This window comes from Pseudorca crassidens, chromosome 18 (genome assembly GCF_039906515.1).
Source record: "Pseudorca crassidens isolate mPseCra1 chromosome 18, mPseCra1.hap1, whole genome shotgun sequence".
NCBI classification, from domain to species: Eukaryota; Metazoa; Chordata; class Mammalia; order Artiodactyla; family Delphinidae; genus Pseudorca; species Pseudorca crassidens.
This window is the reverse complement of record NC_090313.1, coordinates 30,564,873-30,587,889: the sequence shown is the minus strand read 5'-3', so window position 1 is coordinate 30,587,889 and position 23,017 is coordinate 30,564,873. Positions and strand designations below refer to the sequence as shown.

The window sequence follows — 23,017 nt, the reverse complement described above, 5'->3', positions numbered from 1 at the left end:
TCTACCAGGTGTAGGATGATATCTCATTGTGATTTTGATATGCATTTCCCTGATGATTAGTGACACTGAGCATCTTTTCATGTGCCTGTTGGCCATTTGTATGTCTTCTTTAGAAAAATGTCTATTTTTTAAATCAGATTTTTGTGTGTGCTGTTGAGTTGTATGAATTCCTTATATATTTCAAATATTAACCTCTTATCAAATAGATGGTTTGCAAATACTTTTTCCATCTTCATTCTGTAGATTACCTTTTCATTTGGTTGATTGTTTCCTTTGCTGTGCAGAAGCTTTTTAGTTTGATGTAGTCCCCCTGGCTTATTTTTGCTTTTGTTGCCTGTACTTCCGGTGTCATCCAAAAATCATTGTCAAGACCAGTGTCAAGCAGCTTTTTCCCTATTTTTTTTTCTAGGAGTTTTATGGTTTCAAGTATTACAATTAATTTATTTCCTGTTAGTTTCTGTCAACGGTATAAATTAAGGGTCCAATATCATTCTTTAGCATGTGAATATCTGGTTTTCCCAGCACCATTTACTGAAGAGACTATACTTTCCTAATATGTATTCTTGGCTCCCATGTCAAATATTAGTTGACTATATATTTGTGAGTTTACTTCTGGGCTCTTGATCCTCTTTCATTGGTCTATGTGTCTGTATTCATGCTAGTATCATACTATTTAGATTACTATAGCTTTGTAATATAATTTGAAATCAGAAAGTGTGATGCCTCCAGTTTTGCTCGTCTTCCTCAAGATTGCTTTGACTATGTGGGATCTTTTGTGGTGCTGTATACATTTGTTGATTGTTTTTTCTATCGCTGTGGAAAATGCCATTGGGATTTTAATAGGGATTGCACTGAATCTATAGATGACTTTGGGTAACGTGGAATTTTAACAATATTAATTCTTCTAATCCATGAACACTAGATATCTTTTCATTTTGAATTTGTGTCTTCTTTAATTTCTTTCATCAGTCTCTTGTAATTTTCAGTATACAGATCTTTAACCTCCTTGGTTAAATCTATTTCTAAGTATTTTATTGTTTTAAAATAGGATTCTTTTCTTTCTTTTTCAGGTAGTTTGTTGTTAGTGTATAGAAATGCAAATAATTTTTGTATGTTGATTTTGTATCCACTACTTTACTGAATTCTTTTATTAGTTATAAGCTTTTTGGTGGATTCTTTAGAATTTTCTCTATACAAGATCCTATCATCTGCAAACAGAGAAAATGTCATTATATTTTTTCATCTACCTTCTAGGAGTGATTCTTCCTGTTGATAAATGTGTTTTATAAGCATGAGAAATATACCGGCCATTTGGATGTTGGCTATCTGAATCCATGAGGGTTGACATTTTTATGAGCCATATTCAACCAGAGTATAAAACTCACTTATTTTATTAGAAGTGTTTCCACTGTACCTGTCTCTTCTTGCAATTCTTTCCAGCCACAAAGTCCCTTCATTCTTATAATCTTTGCCCCAGGCATCATCCAGCCCAGTGCTTCCCTGCCCCTTCCTCTTTCATAACACAGAGTAACTCCTTTCCCACAATTCACCTAACTCCTCTCTACTCTACCCCACACGCTTGTTTAAAAAAACTTGGGCACCTCTACTGAACCAAAGCACGAATCAATGAAGCCAGTCTCTCCCCGTAGAGCAGTGGTTCTCAGCTGGTGGTGATTTGGCCCCCAGGAGACATTTGGCAATGTCTGGAGACATTTTTGATTGTCACAGCTACAAGGGTGCTACTAGCATCTAGTGGGTGGAGGCCAGGGATGCTGCTAAATATCCTACAATGCACAAGACAATCCCTTATGACAAAGAATTGTCCAGCCCAGATTGTCAGTAGTATACCTGTTGAGAAATCCTACTGTAAAGAAATTCTTATATTACCTTCAGTAATCATTGGTATTTTCTACTCTGCTCCTATTAATGTTTTATTACTTCTGTGCATTAAAAGTTATATATTTTATACCCATACCCACACCAGTCAGTAATCAATGGTTGAACACCAGATACGTGTCAGGCAGAGTTAGGCACTCCTAGGTTGCTCATAGTTCTATGAGGAAGACAGACAGTATAATACCTCGTGATTGAAGGGGCTATGATTACATAAAGAAAAGGTACCTGGGCTTCCCTGGTGGAGCAGTGGTTAAGAATACGCCTGCCAATGCAGGGGACATGGGTTCGAGCCCTGATCCGGGAAGATCCCATATGCCACAGAGCAACTAAGCCCATGCACCACAACTACTGAGCCTGTGCCCTAGAGTCCATGAGCCACAGCTACGGAGCCCACATGCCACAACTACTGAAGCCCACATGCCTAGAGCCTGTGCTCCACAACAAGAGAAGCCACCGCAATGAGAAGCCCGCGCACCGCAATGAAGAGTAGACCCTGCTTGCTGCAACTAGGGAAAGCCCACGCACAGCAAGGAAGACTCAACACAACCAATAAATAAATAAATTAATTTTTTTAAAAAAAGAAGGGGTACCTAATGTAGCCCAGGATGATCTGCAAAGATATTTTGAAGGATTCTGAGAAGGAAGAGGCCTGAATTGAGCCTGGAAGAATACGTAGGAGAAAGCCAGGCAAAGAAAGGGAGAGAAGCACGTTTCTCACAAAGGGAAAAATATGGGTCAAGACACATGGTTAGAGAAGAGGGCAGCAGCAAGTCCTGAAGGATGTCAATGTGCTGGCAACGATCAGATGGCCCTTAAGCTGGCAACTGGGAGTCCTTGAAGGAGAAGCTAATTGGGTAGAATGATAAGATAAGATTTAACTTTAGAAAGGTCATACAATTTCTGAAATCTGGCTGAGAGCTAATGAGGGCCTGAACTAAACTGGAAATGAGGATGAGTAAGAGGGGCCAATTGGAGTGATATTGAGGAGAAAGAAAGGACAGGACTGGGGATGGAGTGGACGTGGAGGTAAGAGACGCGAAGTCCAGCATGACCCCCAAATTTCAGGTGTGGTACCATTTACAAGTCAGGGAAGGCAAGGGGAAGTTTGTGGGATGAGACAAAAAGTCAATTTTGGACGTATCTTTGTGTCATACAAATGTTTTCATTTATAAAAGTAGTATACATGTCTCTTACCAAAAAATTGTAGAAGAGAGAGAAGTATGAAATGTCCATCCAACCAGTGCTAAACTTTGGATGGAGTTTCGTTTTGTTTTGTTTTGTTTTGTTTTGGCTGTGCTGCGTGGCTTGCGAGATCTCAGTTCCCTGACCAGGGACTGAACCCTGGCCACATCAGTTAAAGCCCGCAATCCTAACCACTAGGCCACCAGGGAACTCCCATGGAGGGAGTGAAGTTTTTTCCAATTTGTTCTATGTGGAAAATTATGCATTTTAAAAATACAATCAGTGGGATGAATTGGGAGATTGGGATTGACATATACACACAAATATATATAAAATAGATAACTAACGAGAACCTGCTGTAGAGCACAGGGAACTCTACTTCACTTTGCTGTACAGTAGAAAGTAACACAACATTGTAAAACAACTATACCCAATAAAAAAAATGCAATCACCAAATTGGGGTGCTTTATAGATGTTTTTTTCCCCACTTCGTAATATATTTTTAAACATCTCTCTGTGTCATTGAACATCCTTTTACATTTTTATTGACTGCGCAATATCTCACTCTATAGAAGAACCATAATTTACTCCACCATCTCTATTGTTTAGATTGCTTCGAGATTCTCATTTCTAGCAAATCATGTGTAATGCCATCACAGGTTGAGTCTTCCAGAAACTGACAGAAATGCCACTTGAAACATATTTATTAGGGATTGACCCCAGGGAAGTGAAGAGGGAAGGAACAGCAATGGGCAAGGGAGAAGTTGAACTATGACAGAGGCTGACTGCTTCAACAGACCTCATATCTACAGAAAGGGCCCATCAGAGTTGTCCTGAATTGGGTGGAAATGACTGGGCTTTTATAACCTCAAGTCACTCAGTCACCAGACAAGGGCTGCTCTGGCAGGGCATGACCTCAGGTGAGGCTGCACTCTGTGGCTGAGGTAGACTTCCAAAGGGAGGTTTGGCCAGTGCATCTCTGTGTCCACTGCAGATGCTCATTGTGTGCATATATCTTCACTCACATCCTTAGGATAAATTCCCAGAAGTAGGACTGCTGCAGTAGAACGTGGGCATTTTAAAAACTTTTAATATTTATTGCCAAATTACCTCCCAGAAAGATGGGTCACTTTCTCCTACCAACAGTTCAGTTCGTCACTAATATATAAGAACATGACAATTGTACTGTTTTATGTTTTTAAATATTGAAAGGCACCTCAAATTCTTTTGGAAAATAAATAATATCTGTGATGTTTTGTTATTGTGAATTTCATTTTTAACTCCTAAGGCAGGTTACCTTTCTCTATAGAGCTGTATAAATCTTTCCAAAAGGATAAAACACTCTAATGACTGATGGTAAGACACAAAGAACCGGATTTCGGTCTCGTGAGTTGTAAATCTGCAACACTGAAGTGACAGAAACGGCTGGTGCGTGAGCTGACTTGAAACAGAATCTGCAGTACCCTACAGCTCTTTCCCTGTGAGTATTTGAGCAAATAAATGAAATTCCCACTTATTAGGAAGAATCCATATTTGACACACTACTGTTAGAGAGAGACGAACGGGAACTAACCATCATTTATTGAGTGCCTGCTCCATGCCAAGCAATGCCCTTGGCTTTTACATACACCATCACATTTAATTCTCACAAGAACCCTTTGAAGTAGTTATTATCACCACATTTTTCAGGTGAGGAAATTGAAGCTCACAGAATTTGGTAACTTGGTAACCTTAGTCATACAGGTTCCCAAGCCTGTGCACTTCTTGCCATCCTGGGCTGCTGCCCCCAAAGCTGTAAGTCAAGTGACACAGCAGTAGCTTTAAATGGTATAGTATATATATATATAAAACAACTGTAGTAACAGTAACTCTCATGAAGCTTGCAGAATGTCTGTCTTTCTACTGGGTTGGAAGTCCATAGGATTTACTATCTAAAATTTTTAAATTTTTGTAACACTTATGATACCCAGCACATCACACATATAATGTGCTCACTAAATATTTAATAGAACAGGTCTTAAATAGCTGGAAAGAAATTTCTTCCTAGTTTCGTTTATCCTTTCATCCTCATTTTGGGTTTGTCCTGATCATGGTGTCGTCAGGAGGCGAAGAGATGATCCAGTCGACCGTTTCCCACTTTAGCAGGAACAACTGTGAGCTCTTCTAAACAGACCCACTGATTACAGACAACGCCAGTGAAAAAAGGGTTGGATGAAAATAAACATAACAAATTCCTCTAGAAGTCACCCCAATCGGGAAGGATGCTGGTGAAATCTTTATTCAGAAGTGTAAATGAGTTTAATCCAGCCTTTAGATCTAACTTCTAGGTAACAGGAAATAGTGAGGGAAGAGAAATATGTTGAACACACCACAAAGAAGCCATAAGACAAATCTAGAAGTCTGCCTGGTTTCTTTTTAAGAAGATAATGTCATTCGAAAAAGGGGGAGGGGGTAGAGTGGGAGAGAAGGAGGAGGCTATTCTAGGCTAAAAAAAAAAAGAGGTAACCGAACGCAATGTGTGGTTATTGTTTGAATTCTGGTCTAAGTCAGCTGTAAAAGACATTTTGGAATCCATTGGAGGAATTTGAATCTGGACTGGGCATATATTAATACTAAGTAATTAAGGTTAGCTTTAGTTAGGTGTGAAAATGGTAATATGGTTATGTAGAAAAGCGTTCTTTAAAGAACGAGATGTATATTATAATACTTAGGGAGGAAATATCTTTTTAAAAAAATTTTATTTTATTTATTTATTTTTGTTTGCGTTGGGTCTTCTTTGCCGCGCGCGGGCTTTCTCTAGTTGTGGCGAGCGGGGGCTACTTTTGGTTACGGTGCACAGGCTTCTCATTGCGGTGGCTTCTCTTGTTGTGGAGCACGGGCTCTAGGCACGCGGGCTTCAGTAGTTGTGGCATGTGGGCTTAGTTGCTCCACGGCATGTGGGATCTTCCCGGACCAGGACTCGAACCCGTGTCCCCTGCATTGGCAGGCGGACTCCCAACCACTGCGCCACCAGGGAGGCCCTGAAATATTTATCTTTAAGTAGGAAATATGTATATTTTCAGCAGAAAATGTGACGAGGTAAATAAGGCAAAACTAGGTTTTAGCTATCCATTATACTAGTCTCTCTGCTCTTTGACGTCGTTTTGCATCATAAAGAGGATCAACCAGGAAAAAAAAAAAAAAAAAGGTATGGCTTCCTTTACCGGAGTAAGAATCGATCTTTATCTTCTTCCAACAGTGACAACATCAACGTGTGGGCCCGGATAGGGCTTCAGGAGCATGAAGCGAGATTCCAGGGAGCCTAGACAGACGAGCAGGTTCCTTTCCGGAGATCTGATTTCTGTGGGAAAAGAACCCGCGTAAGGCAACCCTTGAGCCTCCTACCCTCCAGTCCTGCGCACCTACCCAGGCCCCCTGCGGATGGTGAGTAACCCGTCACCTTACTGCTCCCTAAGTGTTCCCAGACCACGCAGGGTGGCGGGTGTGACGCTCAGGGTGAGGGCGGGAGAATGCTGGGTTCCCCTCCTCTCCGACCCTTCGCGGAGGGATGGGGCCTGAATGGCAGGTATCTTCCACCTCACCCACCTGGAAGCGAAGCGGAGAGGGGCTGGCCCAGGCTGGGGGAAATGGGCCGCACATGCCAAGGCCACTACCCTCACCTGCCGCCAGGAGAGCTCTGGCCGCGGCAGGGGGCGGAGACCCGGGAGTGCGGACGTCCTCACCTGGCGGCGGGGCGGGCGCGCAGCGGACTCCGCCGGAGAGGGAGCGGCGCGCTGCGAAGTCGGGCCGCAGGTGAGGGCGGCGGGCTGGGCCGCGCTCCACCGCGGGGGACGTTTCTTGGCTGGGAAAGGTGCAGTTGTGAGCAGCTATTCCTGGTATGTCAGGCGGGCCGGGCGGCCGCGAGCCCTTGGGGCGCCTCTTCCTGGGGCCCCGGCAGAGGGAAGGCGGCCAGGCGGCCGGAGGCGGGAAGGATGCGGACAGGATGCGGGCGCGGGGGCGCATCTCCTCCGGGCGGGGCCGCGGTCCGGCGGGTGGCGCGGGAGCGGGTGCGTGGCCCGGGCCACGGCCTCCTGGCGGACTGTGGCATCCCCTGGGCCAGACTGTCCGACCACAAAGGCCGCTGCGGCCGGGAGCCCCCGGGCGCGGCGGGGGGTAGGGTGGGGAGGACGGAAGCGGCGGCTGGCCGGCCGGGGGTGGCCGGCGGGGGTGCGCGGGGGCGGGGCATTCCGGGAGGGCGGCGGCCGCGCAGCCACTTTTGAAGTCCAAACAGTCCTCTGGGTTGGTACTGCGCGCCGCCTCTGGTAGCCCTCTCCGCCTCCCGCGCTCTGCCTGGGTCTCCGCGGCGTTTTCAGGAGTTTAGAGAAAGCCCCGGCTTCAAGTTCTCGTGGGTTCGAAACTTTACCGAACTGCAGGGTGCAACAAAGGGTCAGAGAGTCCGGGCGTCTTGCAGCCGGAGAGAGGCCGGAGCAGCGGGCCGGACGCGCGCGGCACTCCCGCCTTTCCGCGCACCCACTATGTCTCTCTCTCCCCCTCTCCCCCTAGTTCTGGAAGTGATGGAGGAGGCGGAGGCCGACTGCGCCCTAGCGTTCGCCGAGGCCCAGAGATGGGTGGAGGTGAGTGCCTTTACTCCTCTTCTTTCCGCAAGAGTTGGCGGCCTTGCGGCCGCTCCCGCCACTCTGCTTTCAGCCGCCTCCCGGACCTTAGCTTGCGCAGCGCCTCAGGCTGGTTCGCTCAGCAGTTTGGGGGACTTTGCAAGTTCTGCGCCTCCTATGATTTAACGTCCAGCGAAGCTTAGCGCTGCCCTCCCCGCCGACGGTCTTGCTGGCTTCCCCGGATCTCCTCTGCCAGGACAGAGTCGAGAGTTTGGCCCCGCGGGTTTGGGGACCGCGCATCTCTGTGGAGCAGCCCACGTCCGCGCCAGGACGCCTGGGATGTACCTGCTGGGCAGAGACGGCCCAGGGTCCTCGGGAGCGTTTCTTTGGGGTGGCTAGAAGTGGAAATGCCTGAAACATACTTGCTTGGGCAGCGTATTGTGTGTTGTGTGGGAGGGCGGATGGAGGAGGTTAGACACCTGTGGCGCACCTGGAGAGATGCTTTCTCCGAGGCAGCTTCTGGAGCCCAGGGTGTGTGAATCAAGTCGCGTACGTTTTCCAAAGTCGGCATTGATAAGACTAAGATATCCTGAAATCACTTACTCAAGGGTTGTTAGTTTCCCAGCTGTGCCTCAGGGAGGAGATCTTCCATTCCCCTCTTTGCCGTTAAAAAGGAGATGGTCTCTTGGAAGTTCCTTGATCAACGCATTAGGGTTACGTTTGTCTGTAGAAAGTTAACACCAGGACTTCTAGCCGTTTTATTATTGGATGAAAAAGATGACTTTTATAATGATGCTAAAGAAGTCTTCGGAGCAGATGTGAATCAGGAACCAAAAGTATTGCCTTTACCAGCCTTGCAGTCATTTAAGGGTTATTGATGCCACGTGCTGGTTTACTCAGCGTATTTAAAAATTCAAATTAGGATTAAAGGTTATTCCATGGAAAAACAAAATATTCAAGAATCCCAAAGCAAACAGTACTTTAAAACAATTCATTTCTCCTTAAAGAAGTAAATTATGTATGTGGGGAAAAAAAAGATAAACTTTAAATGTTATGTTTTTCACGCTAAAGGAAAGTGAATGTATCATTACCCACTAGACAGTGGCGGGAGATGGAGATGGGGGGCGGCTAAGAAATTAGCTTTGCCGTCTTTTTGTACTGAAACTTGAGCTGGTTTGAAGGTGACTTAGAACGGGGTGAGGGGAGCGCGTGGGGAGGTTGGGAGAAGAATAAACACTGTATTCTGAATTGAAATGAGAGTGGAAAAATTCCAGCAATGTAGTTAAGGGAAATAACTTCCCCCATTCATAAACCTTGAAAAGTCAAGGCTTCCAAAGGTAATTTTCCATTAGCAGTATGTACACTGCATAATTTTAGAAATCAAACTTGCCCTTCTGTGTCTGAATGTTGAGATGGAGAGAGGGAGAAGGGAAGAAATATGGGGATACTTTTTTGGCCATACAGGGCTCCTGTGTGGAGTTTGTATCTGCAGGTTCTGTATTTGCTTCAGGGAATCTGTGAATATGGATGATTTCACATCCTTTCCTTTTTCAGTATACAGATATTTGAAATCTAAACATTGTTTTGTGTGTGATAGCTTGCTTATAATTGGAGACTTCTGTGAGAAATTTGTATCTAATAAACTCTGGGGAGGTGTGTTGTGATAAAAGATACCCCGTGTGCGCGGTAAATGTGCTCTTCTTCCCACCACCATCCCACTCCACCTAAAAGTGTTTGTCAGCAACGATTTGGCAACTCTGTAGAGTGCTTTGTTCATCATTAGCAGAAAGCCAAATCTTTCTAAAGGCTTTGCCATATAATTTTGATATGGTTAACTCTCATGAAATTAAAATCAAGTGACTTTTTTCCCCTAGTGCCACAGGGAGCGAGGCAGTACGTTCATTGAAGATATGTGAATAATTTACATATTCACATATACTGTTGGTATACTTGGGACATTGAAGTGACAGCATTGTGTTCACTGTTAGGTTTATGTTATTTCTCCAGTTAGTGTCCAAATTTATCTGTCTCCTTAGCTTTGCCTTTATAACCAGAGCACATATTTTAAAATATCGCTCTTGCCAAAAGAAGCAGAGTGAATGAGTGTCTCATTCCACAACCACTTAACCCTGAGAACCCCTAATTTGAGGATAAAATATTGAGTCCAAAGTGTTTTTATAAACTACTTTGGAAAGCAAGGAAGATTATAGTGTAAATCTTTCTTCTGCTTACTAATAGTTTTGCTCCATTTTTCCATTTCTATCATATTTTCTCCTACATACATTGAAGCATAAGTGGTTCATTCATATATATATTTTTATATATACACAGTACACATATATAAACATATATGTATTATGTGAATTATATCATTCATATATATGTATTTATATATATACATATAACACAAATAAATACATTAATATATTATATATATAATATACATATTATACGTATTGTATGTAATATGCATATAATATAATCTGCTACCTTTATTCTCAGCTGCAGCTTTGACCAACCCAAGGTCAGAAAACCCCGATAACCTTGTACATCTTTGAAAGATGACCAGAGTCCATGGCCGTATGTCTTTGCCATTTCCATTCTCCGTCAGCGATTTTAAATAACTAATGTATTATTCCCACAACCAAAGTTCAAGTCTTAAATTTGTTTTGTTCTGGGAGGAGGAGAAAGGGTAAGGTGAGGGCTAGTGCTTGTTATTCTGCCAATTATTGTCATTTCATGACTCTTTTTGTTTATTTCAAAGTGTTCTTCGATATTTAAAAGTGTACATATACTTCTGGTTAGTTTCATATTTGAAATCAAAACAAATGTAGGAACATAACCTTTTAAGGTAATTCAACATCATGATATTGGATTATTATCTGGTTGGAAATGTGGTTTGGAATATTAATAATGTATTGAGCTAGTTTATGATTAAACACGGGTTGAAAGCCAAATAATGTAATGGTTTGAAGGCAGAGGCAGAGGGGAAGCTTGATTCTAGCAAGGTCATGGAGTGGGAGAGGAACTGGTAGAAAATGCAGCCTGGACCCTCTAATTTTAGTCCTTTTCTTCAGCACCTTTTAATTTTCTGTACCTAATAGTTGCCTCTGTCCCTCTGTTTATGGAGTATTTAAAAACCTGTGATAAACAGACAAGATACCAATGAAATTGAAAACTGAGTATATTGCTCATTGCATTGGTTGGTCACCCATTCCAGTCTGTGACTTAATGTTCCTATCTAGGTTGAGGTTTAAACACAGTAGTAATTTTTATGACTGGAGCGGATCAGGCTAACTTAATTCAACACCTTCCTGCTCACCTGCCCGTCCTGTTATCTCTGTGTTCGAAGTTTTCAGTATCACTGTCACCCTGTAGAAGGACCAAAGGGATGCCAACTTGAGCTCATTGCCATGCCTGGCACCAGAATATGAATCCTTCCCCAGTTACTTCCAACTGGTCTGTTTCTCCACCTGCCCCATTTTTGTCCTTTGGGAGTTGTGTGCTGGTCATCACTTTTGTTTGCGTTTAGTGCTAAATTTTTAAAGAATCGCACTCTGTGGGTCCCCCATTGATATTTACAAAATTCCCCTAAGTGGTTTCCCTCTTTCTCTGTAAACTGCATCCCTTCTACTGGTGGTTTCCAACCTGTGGTCTGGCGTGAAAAGGTTTGCTGGGTGCACTTGAATCCTCAGTGCATACCGGTGTTGTCAATAGACTAAATGAGGGTCTTATGATTCGTACTGTTGCTTTTCAAGTGGATGTAGAGCGACGTAAACAGACAAGATACCAATGCATTTGAAAGTGTTACTGAATTCATAGAAGCATTTCTGGTAATTATATATAATTTCAATCAACAGATATTAAGCTTGAAAAGACTCTGATGGTAAAACTTTGTTTAAAATTTTAAATGTTAGAAAGCAATTCTTACACTAGCTGTTGCAATTAAAATTAGTTTTTCAGAATATAAACCTGATTTTGTTTTTTGTTTTCTGAGGAGCCATGAAAAGATTTTAAAAGTCCGCATTTACATTAAGCTGTGAAGTGTAGCGTTCACAGCCCTTTACAATCTGGTCTCCGTCTGTATATCTATCTTTATTTTTTGCTCATTTTCTCCATTACTATTTGCATAGTTGCCAGATAGCATAGACATTAAAAGCACAGATTTGTACAGATATCCCCAGAACTTATTTATCTTTATAACTAGAAGTTTGTACCTTTTGACCACCTTCATCCAATTCATGATGACTGCAGTTAACACTGCTGTACAGTATATTTGAAAGTTACTAAGAGAGTAAATCTTAAAAGTTCTCATTACAAGGAAAAAAGTTTTTTGTAACTATATGAGGAGACGGATGTTGACTGAGCTTACTGTGGTAAACATCTCACAATATATGTCAAATTGTTAGGTGGTACACCTTTAACTCATACCAAGCTGTGTGCCAATTAAATCTCAATAAAGCTGAAAGAAACCCCAAAGCGCCGTTTTGGAATCAAATCATTGTTCAAGTCCTGGCTCAGCTTCTTAAATGCTGTAGGCCTCAGTCAGTGTTCTTCCTTGAGCCTCCAGTGGTGCTTACGCCAGTTGAATGAGATGCTGACTGTAAAGGAATTAGTGCTCCCTAATCCTTGCTTGGGTTTCCCCGCCCCACACAGGGTGCTGTTTTCTCACCTCCAGGCTGTTGTGTGTGGAATGCCTGCTATTCCTTGTTTACCTAATATGTGTTGCTCCTCTGCATTCTTCCATGCTTGGGCTCTACAGTCAAGCTTTATGTGAAGCCTTTTCTCGGCCACCAAGCCTCCACCCCACCCATTCCTTCCTTATCACTATTGCTTGTATGGATTTTTCTTTTTTGCTCTCTGTGGTATAATTACAAACATTCTTCTGTATTAGACTAGGCGCTAACTGAGGGCAGGAACAGTAGCTTGTCGTTTGCTTGAGGATTTGGCACAGTGCCAGGTAAACACTTGTTGAGTGAATGTACAATCTAAGGCTGGAGCTTTAATGAAACCTGAGGACCAGGACTCTTTCCTTCTCCCAGTGGAAATGTGCATCAGAGTCCAAAGCTGAGCTTGTTGCTTTGGCAGTTGGTTGGGACCAGCTACAAGATACGCGTTCATCTGGGTGCCAGTGTGTACTTACCTATTTACGCAGTATTTCCTCTTCTGCCCCAACCCTGTTCCTGAGTGATGTCACTCTACTCCTGCCTTTTAGTTACTGGTTCCCCTCATGGGGACTTACATTCAGTCGTTCTGTTATCCAGAAAATGCCTATGAAGTGCCTACTCTGTGCCAGGCACTTGCTGGGCTTGCTGATTCAACTGCCAATTCTTTAGTATCTTTCTAGGACCTCCAGACAGAGTGCACCCCGTGAGGAGCAGACATGCAAACAGACCCTGCAGTGCCATCAGATAATTGCTCTGATGGAATTTTGCCCCGTGTATAGTGATGGCATCTGGGAGGCCGCCTGAGCTCACAGAGGAGGCAGCACTTGAGTCGAGGCTGGAGTGGGGCTAACACCTTTGCCCCCTGAGCTAGAGCATTGTGACTTTGTAATTTGTTGAGAGGTGTTGAGGTTGCATACAGCACAACTTTCAGGAGTTGCTTGGAGTAGTTTATTTATTTATTTTTATTTATTATTTTTATTTTTTATATTTAAAAAAAATTTATTTATTTTTGGCTGCATTGGGTCCTGGTTGCTGTGTGTGGGCTTTCTCTAGTTGTGGCGAGCAGGGGCTACTCTTTGTTGTGGTGCGCAGGCTTCTCATTGCGGTGGCTTCTCTTGTTGCGGAGCATGGGCTCTAGGCACGCGGGCTTCAGTAGTTGTGGCACATGGGCTCAGTAGTTGTGGCTCGTGGGCTCTGGAGTGCAGGCTCGGTAGTTGTGGTGCTTGGGCTTTGTTGCTCCGCGGCATGTGGGATCTTCCCAGAACAGGGCTCGAACTCGTGTCCCTTGCACTGGCAGGCAGATTCTTAACCACTGCGCCACCAGGGAAGCCCCAGAGTAGTTTATTTTTGTTCAGGTAACCTTTGCATGCAGTGAAATGCATAGGTTTTAAGTGTAGAGTTGTAGGATATACCTTTTTGTCAAATGTATAGGCCCGTGTACCCAGCACCCCAATCAACTTATTGAATATTTTTACCACTCAAGAACGTTTCCTTCCAGAAGGGCACATCAGTCTTTACCTCTCCACTCTTCAGATTTCTAGCATCATAGATTTCTCAGGGCAGTTGCGAGCAGCCAAGGGGTGTCTTGATGTCAGTTTGCTTCTTTTTTCTTTATGCAGCATCTTCCTATTTCTTAAACACATCCTCTTTATTTAGCAAATAAGAAAGGATCCTAGGACAGGAGGGGCGGCGAGAGATGAGGGCGTTCACAGAATTCTCTTGGGAAGGAACTGATTCACACAGAGAGGAGCCAGGGCAGAGATGCTGTTAGAATAGCTTGATTCCAGGAAGGGTAAACAGATATGACAAGGTATTTCCTGAGGAAGTGGGAGGATTCTAGCAGTGTCAGTCATTCTGGATCCTTCCAGTGTACTGGTACACTGAAAGCTAGAAGTGGACGTCTTCTTAAAGTGGGGGAAAATACTAGGAACTCGTACCTTTAATAAAACAGAGTGTTCTTGAACTGGCTAGAGAAATGAAATCCCTGGGCCAAAGGAAATGAATGATTTTTTGGTTCTTTTTTTTTTTTTGCGGTACGCGGGCTTCTCACTGCTGTGGCCTCTCCCGTTGCGGAGCACAGGCTCCGGACGCGCAGGCTCAGCGGCCATGGCTCACGGGCGCAGCCGCTCCGCGGCATGTGGGATCTTCCCGGAGCGGGGCACGAACCCGTGTCCCCTGCATGGGCAGGTGGACTCTCAACCACTGCGCCACCAGGGAAGCCTGATTTTTTGGTTCTTGATGCACATCATCAAGTCACTCTGTGAAAGCTTTGTGCTAATTTGCAGCCATGAGCAGAGGCTGGGGGCCCCAGCCTCTCATTATTCTGGCCAGAATTAGAAATTGTCATTTGCATTTTCCCTCTAAATAAATAGATGAAAGATGTGCATTCTACTTTTTCTTAGGTCACTAATGATGTTAAACATTTGTCTAACCGATGACTCATTGGGTTTTCTCCAGTGAGGAAGGGTGAAGCTGAAACAGGGAGGGTTCTACCTCCTCTAAATGAGGTCGCAAAAGGCTCAGAGGGCCCCTGGCCTGGTGACGTAAGTCTCTAAGTTCATAGGCCAGGGTCGGGCCATTGAGGAAGCGTCCCCTGAGTTGTCTCACTTTGCTTTTGGGTTGTTTGGAGATAGGCCCGTTGAGTTCTGAACACAATTATGAGATAAAGAATGGAACAGTTGGCTGTTTTGAGGAATTCCTGAAGCTTCTCCGAGGCTGAGAGAGGAAGAATTTCCCCTGTGTGTGGAAGGAAGTGTCGATTCGTTTAACCTGTTGGGCTCTTGGCCTTCTCTGCGGTGCTCCAGGGCGCTCTGTCTCTGGATGCCCAGAGGGCTTTGGGTGGTCAGGGATTTCTACTGAGGCTAACTGGTCTCCTTTTATTTGCGGTACGCGGGCCTCTCACCGTTGTGGCCTCTCCCGTTGCGGAGCACAGGCTCCGGACGCGCAGGCTCAGCGGCCATGGCTCACAGGCCCAGCTGCTCTGCGGCATGTGGGATCTTCCCGGACCGGGGCACGAACCCGCGTCCCTTGCATCAGCAGGCGGACTCTCAACCACTGTGCCACCAGGGAAGCCCTAACTGGCTCCTTTTCTCTCCTGCTTCCTTTCAAAATTACTTCTCAACATAACAGCATTTGAGTTTTAGAAAAGCACTAGTTTTGACAACGTTAGTTAAGAAAAACCAAGCAACATCAGCACATTTACCTGATTCTTTTAGTTTGGAGAAATCGATTGTCGGTGAACTCTTTCATCTATTACATCTATTATCTGCAGATTGAATTGTCCATATTGTTCCTGTGCTCTACAGTCCCTGACAGACAGTTCTCAGGTTCTTGTTGAACAAATGAAAGTTTTGTGTCCAGTCAAAAGGTTGGCTGATTTAATTGATGTCTGTAGATCTCCTTAAATCTGTTAACTGTCAAAAATGTATCTGAGCCCGAGGAAATGATAAACTATGTGTTGTACCGTGTTTACTCTTTCCAAAGGTAATTGTCGGGTATGTTTCTTTAAAAACACTTTTGATGTACTCAAAGCTCTTAACAAGGATGATACCTGTCATATATGCACAGCTTTGAAAACAGGTTTAGCACACTCACTCTGCCACTTACAGATGAATCGCCACACGGCCCCATAAACAGCCTTTTCGAAGACTGTAAAATCCTCCCTGATAGGCTTCGCAAAGCCTGGTTCTGATTCCCGGGTACAGGATGCTCAGTTTGGTGCTTACATGTGTTTAGATGATAGTGCGCAGCCCTAGACATCACATCTGTCTTTAAGTACCCGGGGGATTGTCTTAAGGAGAGAGAATAGAAAAGTCTTCTGTGGGCTTAGAGGGTAGAACTGGTAATAACTGATTGAGCACAGTGAGACTTTTGACTCAAGTATTTTAAAGACCCTTCTATAAATAAAGAGCTGTCCTACCCCAGAATGGACTGACTTGAATGGTGGGTTACCGCCTAGTGAAGGTTTTCCAAGAGTACGTAAGTAACTGACAATTAAAGCAACTAGTAGTTATTTTTTTTAACTATGTGGAAGACATGTGGCTAGAGCATCATACCCACATGCTCTTATAATGAAGGACTGTTATTACCCAAATATGTGTGTGTGTGTGTGTTTCCAGATGAGGAAAAAGAAGGGTGAGAGGTAAAATAATTTGCTCAAGGAAACACTAGAACTAGTAAGTGGTGGTTGGGGATTTGAACCCAAGCAATCTGACTTAATCAGTATATGCTGTTGTCCAAGAGGGACACCGGTCGGTAAATCGTGGTGAAGGATTTATAAATCAGGAAGAGAATGGGCTGTCAGTCTTCATTCCACCTAAAGCTGTGAGATTAGCTGCTTTCTGTTTATGACAAGTCCTCCACACACAACAGGTTCTGTCTTGTGATGTTAGTGCCTGGAAAGCTCGTGATCGAATATTATGTAAGCTACAGCGTTGCTAACAGACACCCTTGAGCAATTGCAGACTTTAGGTTTGTATGTTCTGGTGTATCTAAGTGCTCCATAAACCCTTGAAAGTGTTACAAAACGGAAACATGGTTATATGATGACACTGAGTTATACTTTGTACTAGAGTAGGAGATAAATTACATCTAACTAGTTTCTTCTCTAAACAATTTATAAAATTCCCAATTTTTTCTCTTATACTACCTGATTTTAAGTAGTACATGGTATACCAAAATTGTACAGTCTGTTACTGTATAGTGCTTTGAAATATATTTCGTATTTTTGATGAGGATACTTTCTAGTTAGTGTTTTAGACTTGTAAGGACTGAAGCCAAGATCATGATCAAAGATTGTGCATTCTTGACTAGATTTAAATTTGACTTAGGTGTCTGAGCTAGGAAGGAAATACCTGATTTATTATATCACCATTTCATAATATTCAAAGGAAGGGTGGTTGTTACCAACCCTGTTACAAACTTTCTCGTTAGAGTTTGAGGTCTCTCATTCCACCTGAGGAAGGAGAAGATAAACAAGCATTTTACCTTTACTTCTTGAGTGGTGTCTAATCAATTTGGAATTTTACCCTATTGCCTGAAAAAATATCGTCCATCTATCAGTAGCGTCAGACATAGTTGGCCACACCTTCCTTCTTGAAACATTTCCTTCAATTGCCCTCTGGGTTTTTCTCCCATTTAACTTGATATTTCTGATTTTCCTTTGCTGAATCCTAATTATTTGGGTAGATATTAGAGTACCCTGGGGTTCATTCATCTTTCCATGTCGTCTCTTCTTTGTCTACAACCTCTCCCTTGCGGGTGTTATCAGATCCATAGCTTTGTACACCTTCTGTGTGCTGATAGCTTCCACGTTTATATTCCTGACCCTGACATTGTGTCTAACACTCCCCTCATATATGTATGTGTATACACACACACACAGTCTCAAGATTTCCAATTGTAGGTCAAATAGGCACATCACACTTTGTTCAAAACAAAATTCTTAGTTCCTCTCCCTCCCTCCCACCCACCTACTCATCCCCTCAATGTTTCCCATTTTAGTAAATGGCACCACCGTTCACCCACTTGCTCAGGTTCCCAACTTCGAAGTCACTGTTGCCTCCTATTTTTATCACACCCCACGTCCAGTCTGTCAAGAAATCCAAGTGGCTATATCTCCAGATACACCCAGAATCTGACCACCTCTTACCATGTCCATCATCACCTCCCTGCTTCCAAAGTAACAGCCAGGTTCCTCTTTAAAAAAGTGAACCAGAGATTGTACATTCAACTCTTGCCCTCTCTTCCCTCCACAATGGCTACCATTACATTGAGAATAAAATCTGAGTTTTTAACCCATGGTCTCCAGGTCCCCACATGACCTATTCCCTGTTTGCCTATCTCCTCTCTGCTCCCACTCTCCATCTTGCTTGCCATGCTTCAGTCATCCTGGCTTCCTGCTATTCCTTACATGTGCAAAGAAGGTTTTTATTTTAGGACATTAGCATTGCTGTTCCTTCTGCATGAAAGCATTTCCTTCACCTATTCAGATCTCAGCTTAAATGATACCTCCTCCTCCCTGTCTCCCTTTCTTTATTTTTATTTTTTTTTGCGGTACGCGGGCCTCTCACTGTTGCGGCCCCTCCCGTTGCGGAGCACTGGCTCCGGACGTGCAGGCTCAGCGGCCATGGCTCACGGGCGCAGCCGCTCCGCGGCATGTGGGATCTTCCCGGACCGGGGCACGAACCCGTGTCCCCTGCATCGGCAGGCGGACTCTCAACCACTGCGCCACCAGGGAAGCCCCCTGTCTCCCTTTCTATAAAATAATCAGCCTTGTGACCCCATACTCTTATATTTCATAGCACTTATCATCACTTGCTGTTGTATGATATATTTTTTGGTTTGGCTGTTACTCCCACAAGCATATGAGTGTTTTGATTTGTTTTCAAGCCTTGAAGAGTGCCAGGTATTTAGTAGGCACTCAATAAATGGATCAATAAATGGATGAATGAACAAATGTCTTTTAATTCTTTACAGTTGATGTCTTTCTCACTCTGATATGACTGACTTTCAGGCTGTGCTTCCCTCAATAAGACAAGTTGGTTTTGTTATATTAGGGTTTTGTTGGTTTTGTTTTTCTTGTTCAAGTTCCGTTCTGGATTGAGCAAGTTCAAAGCATGTTTTTAAGAAACAAGTTTCAACCATGTAGAACTGACTTTGCTCAACCAATTGTAAAGATGCCCAAAGGTAAGCAAGTATCATAAGGGAAGAACATCCTAGAAAATTTGAAGATGAGCCTCCTTAGCTGAATATCCTGCACTGGGGACAATGCATCGTCATGAAACTCTGGGTTTTAGTCATGAAAAAGATCTTACAACTCCCTGACTGGTGTCCTCCAGCTTGAGCGTGGACCATCCCCAGGAGCTAACTGGAGACAGAGCAGAAGAAAATAGCTTTACCTTGTTCAAAAACAAAAGAAAATAATTAAAAATTTGAGAACAGAAACACTTCCTTCTGTCCCATCTCAGACATCTGAGTCTACTTCACGCTTTCCCAGTGTTGCACTTTATACCACTTTTTTCAGGAATCATTCTGAGATGGCACATAAAGCCGAGAAGCGCAGGTTTCCAAAAGAGCGTCATTCAGAAATGAGGGAAAAAGGGAAGCTGAAACTTTTTGTCTGTTTTTATGCAAGCGACTTTCTCTTAATGTGATTTAAAAAAATTATGCCTGGGCTTCCCTGGTGGTGCAGTGGTTGAGAGTCCGCCTGCCGATGCAGGGGACGTGGGTTCGTGCCCCGGTCTGGGAAGATCCCACATGCTGCGGAGCGGCTGGTCCCGTGAGCCATGGCCGCCGAGCCTGCGTGTCCGGAGCCTGTGCTCCACAGCGGGAGAGGCCACAGCAGTGAGAGGTCCGCGTACCGCAAAAAAAAAAAAAAAAAAAAGTTAAAAAATTATTCCTCCTAGCTGTCATATGGATTAAGTGATGATAGCTCCCTTTTCATAAATAGAATTTTTTATTCTGTAAGTTTCAGGTGGACAGCATTATAATTCGACATCTGTATACACTGCAAAGTGATCGGCAGCACAAGTCTAGTTACCATCTGTTAAATATAATTTCTTTACAGATGAGAAAAGAGCGGCTCAGAGAAGTAGAGTTTCTTTCCCAGCACTGCTGATACTGTTAGAACAAGTGTTTGAAGTTATATTTTTCTATCAGAAGAACTCAAGCTCTCAACCATTTCATTCACCTTCCTCTGTTTCTCTTCCTCTTTTATTACTGTACCTGCTTTTTTGGCACGTACACGCTGTGTTGTACTGTTCCATATGTCTGCCTCTGTCTCTCTTTTTTTCTTATTTCACAATTAAAAAGCATAAGAAAGTGCTTAGACTTAATATAAATGTGATGTGAATTCACACTAAGATGTAAGTAGATACTGTTGAATAACTTCCTGCCGTTGGGATGAGACGGGCCTAGAGACAGCATGTGTGTGTGCGTGTGTGTGTATTGAGGAAGGGGAGACTTGGGCACTGGCTTTGGTGGTTCTTCCTGGGGCTTGTCCTGGCAGGGAAGAGACAGTCCCAGGGCAGCATGGGGATAAGTGTGAACGTGTTGGAGAGCATATCTCTGGGGAGATGGGAGAAGCATTTGGAGGCTCTTAGAGAAGGTCCTTCTGGAGCTGGACCAGAAAGACGATGGAACACAGTGTGCAGGGCAGTTGAGTTGGGTAGCGGTGTCACTGGCATGAGCAAGGGCCTCTTGGATTGCTCTGTTGGCAGGACAGAGAAGCTCATAGTCTACTTAGCGTGGAAGGTGCTTATTTGAAGGTAGTGAGAATTTCAAGCCCAAATTGTGGATAAAGAAGTTAATTTTTTTTTTCCTGTGAATGTCATGTCAGGTGATGTTGGAACCCATGGGACAGAATGGGACGGTGGAGGGGAAAGACCGTATCACCTAGAAGATCAAGGTGCTTGCCTTGGGAGTCAGTGTCTTTTGTTAAGAGGAAAGGAAGAGCAAAGAGAGGTTGTGGTCCAAATGCAAGGCAGAAAACTAGGAGGGTGTCAGGGACCCTAAGGGAGTGTTGGTTCCGTGAAAGGTAGAAAGGAAGAGGATGGTCAGCAGTGTTCAGGACTAAAAGAAGTGATCAAGGGAAAAGAAAATGGAAAAAGGCCATTGAATTTGGCAAGAGACGTCTCTCGCTTGTTGAAAATAGAGCTTTGGCTTGTTAGTGTGAGAGCCAAATGAAGCCTCAGGAAATCCTGCTGGGAAGTCTCAGTATAGGCGTGCGAGTGCCCTGAGAGAAGAGGTAAGGAGAGCTATTCAAGAAATCTAGATTCTCTTTACTTGTGTTAACAAATCCTCTCCTTACCCCCAGCTTACATATACTAAATGTTCAAACCGTTCATACTTACGGGAAGTACACTCTAGGACGACAGGTCCGAAGGCATCATTGTGGTCTCTACGTGAAGTACTAAAGTTGAAGCACACTGTTCTCTTTTAGACATCTGTGCCCCTCACGTGCTGAAGATCATTTTAATCTCCTGAATTTATTTCCTGTTTCCTTAGCAGGGAAAATGTCTCTTTTGTCCTCAGGGTTTTTAGCTGATAATAACTTGGTAAAGTTACTTTGTTTACAGTATTTAGAATAAGTATATCTTTTTTTTTTTAACATCTTTATCGGAGTATAATTGCTTTACAATGGTGTGTTAGTTGCTGCTGTATAGCAAAGTGAATCAGCTATACGTATACATATATCCCCATACCCCCTCCCTCTTGTGTCTCCCTCCCACACTCCCTATCCCACCCCTCTAGGTGGTCACAAAGCACTGAGCTGATCTCCCTGTGCAATGCGGCTGCTTCCCACTAGCTATCTGTTTTACATTTGGTAGTAAATGTAAAATAGATATTTGGTAGTTATTTTGGTAGATATTTGGTAGATATTTTACATTTGGTAGTGTATATATATCCATGCCACTCTCTCACTTCGTCCCAGCTTACCTTTACCGCTCCCTGAGTCCTCAAGTCCATTCTCTACATTCTCCGCGTCTTTTATTCCTGTCCTGCCCCTAGGTTCATGAGAACCTTTTTTTTTAAATTTTTAGATTCCATAAATATGTGTTAGCATACGGTATTTGTTTCTCTCTTTCTGACTTACTTCACTCTGTATGACAGTCTCTAGGTCCATTCACCTCACTGCAAATAACTCTATTTTGTTTCTTTTTATGGATGAGTAATATTCCATTGTATATATGTGCCACATCTTCTTTATCCATAGAATAAATATAAATAGTTTTGATTTAGTGACGGTAAGAAGCTTAAGGTCATATTAACCAGAAAACAGATGGTAATAAAAGAAATAAAACGTTTAAAACTTTTAAATATCGATGCACATCGTTGCCACGAAGGTGTACATTTTTGGCCTGTTGGGTCTGTTTCTTTTCTGTGTTTAGTGTGGTATAGTGGCGAGAGTGGCAGGGTTTGAGGTAGTACTTCATAGGCATAGCTCGTACATGGCAGGTCCCAGAGTAAAAGGTGTGACATGGACAAGACACGTAGCATTCCTAGGCCTAAATTCTCACTGTAAAGTGAGGGTTGCAAGGTGGTGATAAGGTTTAAAAAGAAAAGAAATTTGGGAGACGTGTAGGTTACTCAGCAAAGTGTCCATGTTAGTAGTAGTATTCTACTTGCATCTGTATACAGTCAGAAAACAGATGATTAATTGATGACTTTTTTGGTTTTCCCTGGAATGGCTAATTTTTATGGATGTGTGTGTACGTGAGCGCATGTGTGCCTGTGTGTGTATCTCAAAATACACTTAGATAACTTGCTGTGTATTCTAACCTCTGGTTTTCAAACATGGGTCTTTATTAAGTTCTTCTGTATTGTTCTTAAGCTGTGATAAAAAATCCTTTCATTTATAAGGACTTGAAGTTAGAATGAACAACTGCCTTATGAGTAGTGAATTCTGTTTCTTTTTTTTGTTTGTTTTTACTTTTTTTTTTTTCGGCTGTGCTGCACAGCCTGTGGGATCCCAGTTCCCCACCTAGGGATCGAACCCTGGTGGGTTTGGAAGTGAAAGTACAGAGTCCCAACCACTGGACCACAGAGAATTCCCTGAATTCTCTTTCTTGATGATACGTCTGTCATCGTCATCTCTCTAGGGACCCTCAAGTTCATTTTAGCACATCTTTGCTATTGATTCTTTCCTGTCAGTGGACCTACAGTATAAATCTAAGGCTA

General features: G+C 43.4%; 1 protein-coding gene across 12 annotated transcripts in view; it reads left to right on the top strand.

The window, feature by feature from the left end:
* Positions 1-7,312: 7,312 nt before the first annotated feature.
* LMO7 (LIM domain 7) overlaps positions 7,313-23,017 on the top strand; it is a 202,129-nt gene continuing 186,424 nt past the window's right edge. For 5 of the 12 annotated variants that reach the window (XM_067713924.1, XM_067713920.1, XM_067713923.1 and 2 more), the window contains exon 1: positions 7,324-7,691. In XM_067713924.1, coding sequence (XP_067570025.1) covers positions 7,593-7,691 — 99 coding nt within the window. In that variant the 5' untranslated portion in view covers positions 7,324-7,592. Of the gene's footprint in view, positions 7,692-23,017 lie in introns of all 12 variants that reach the window. The other 7 variants (XM_067713929.1, XM_067713928.1, XM_067713927.1 and 4 more) reach the window with 4 other exon arrangements.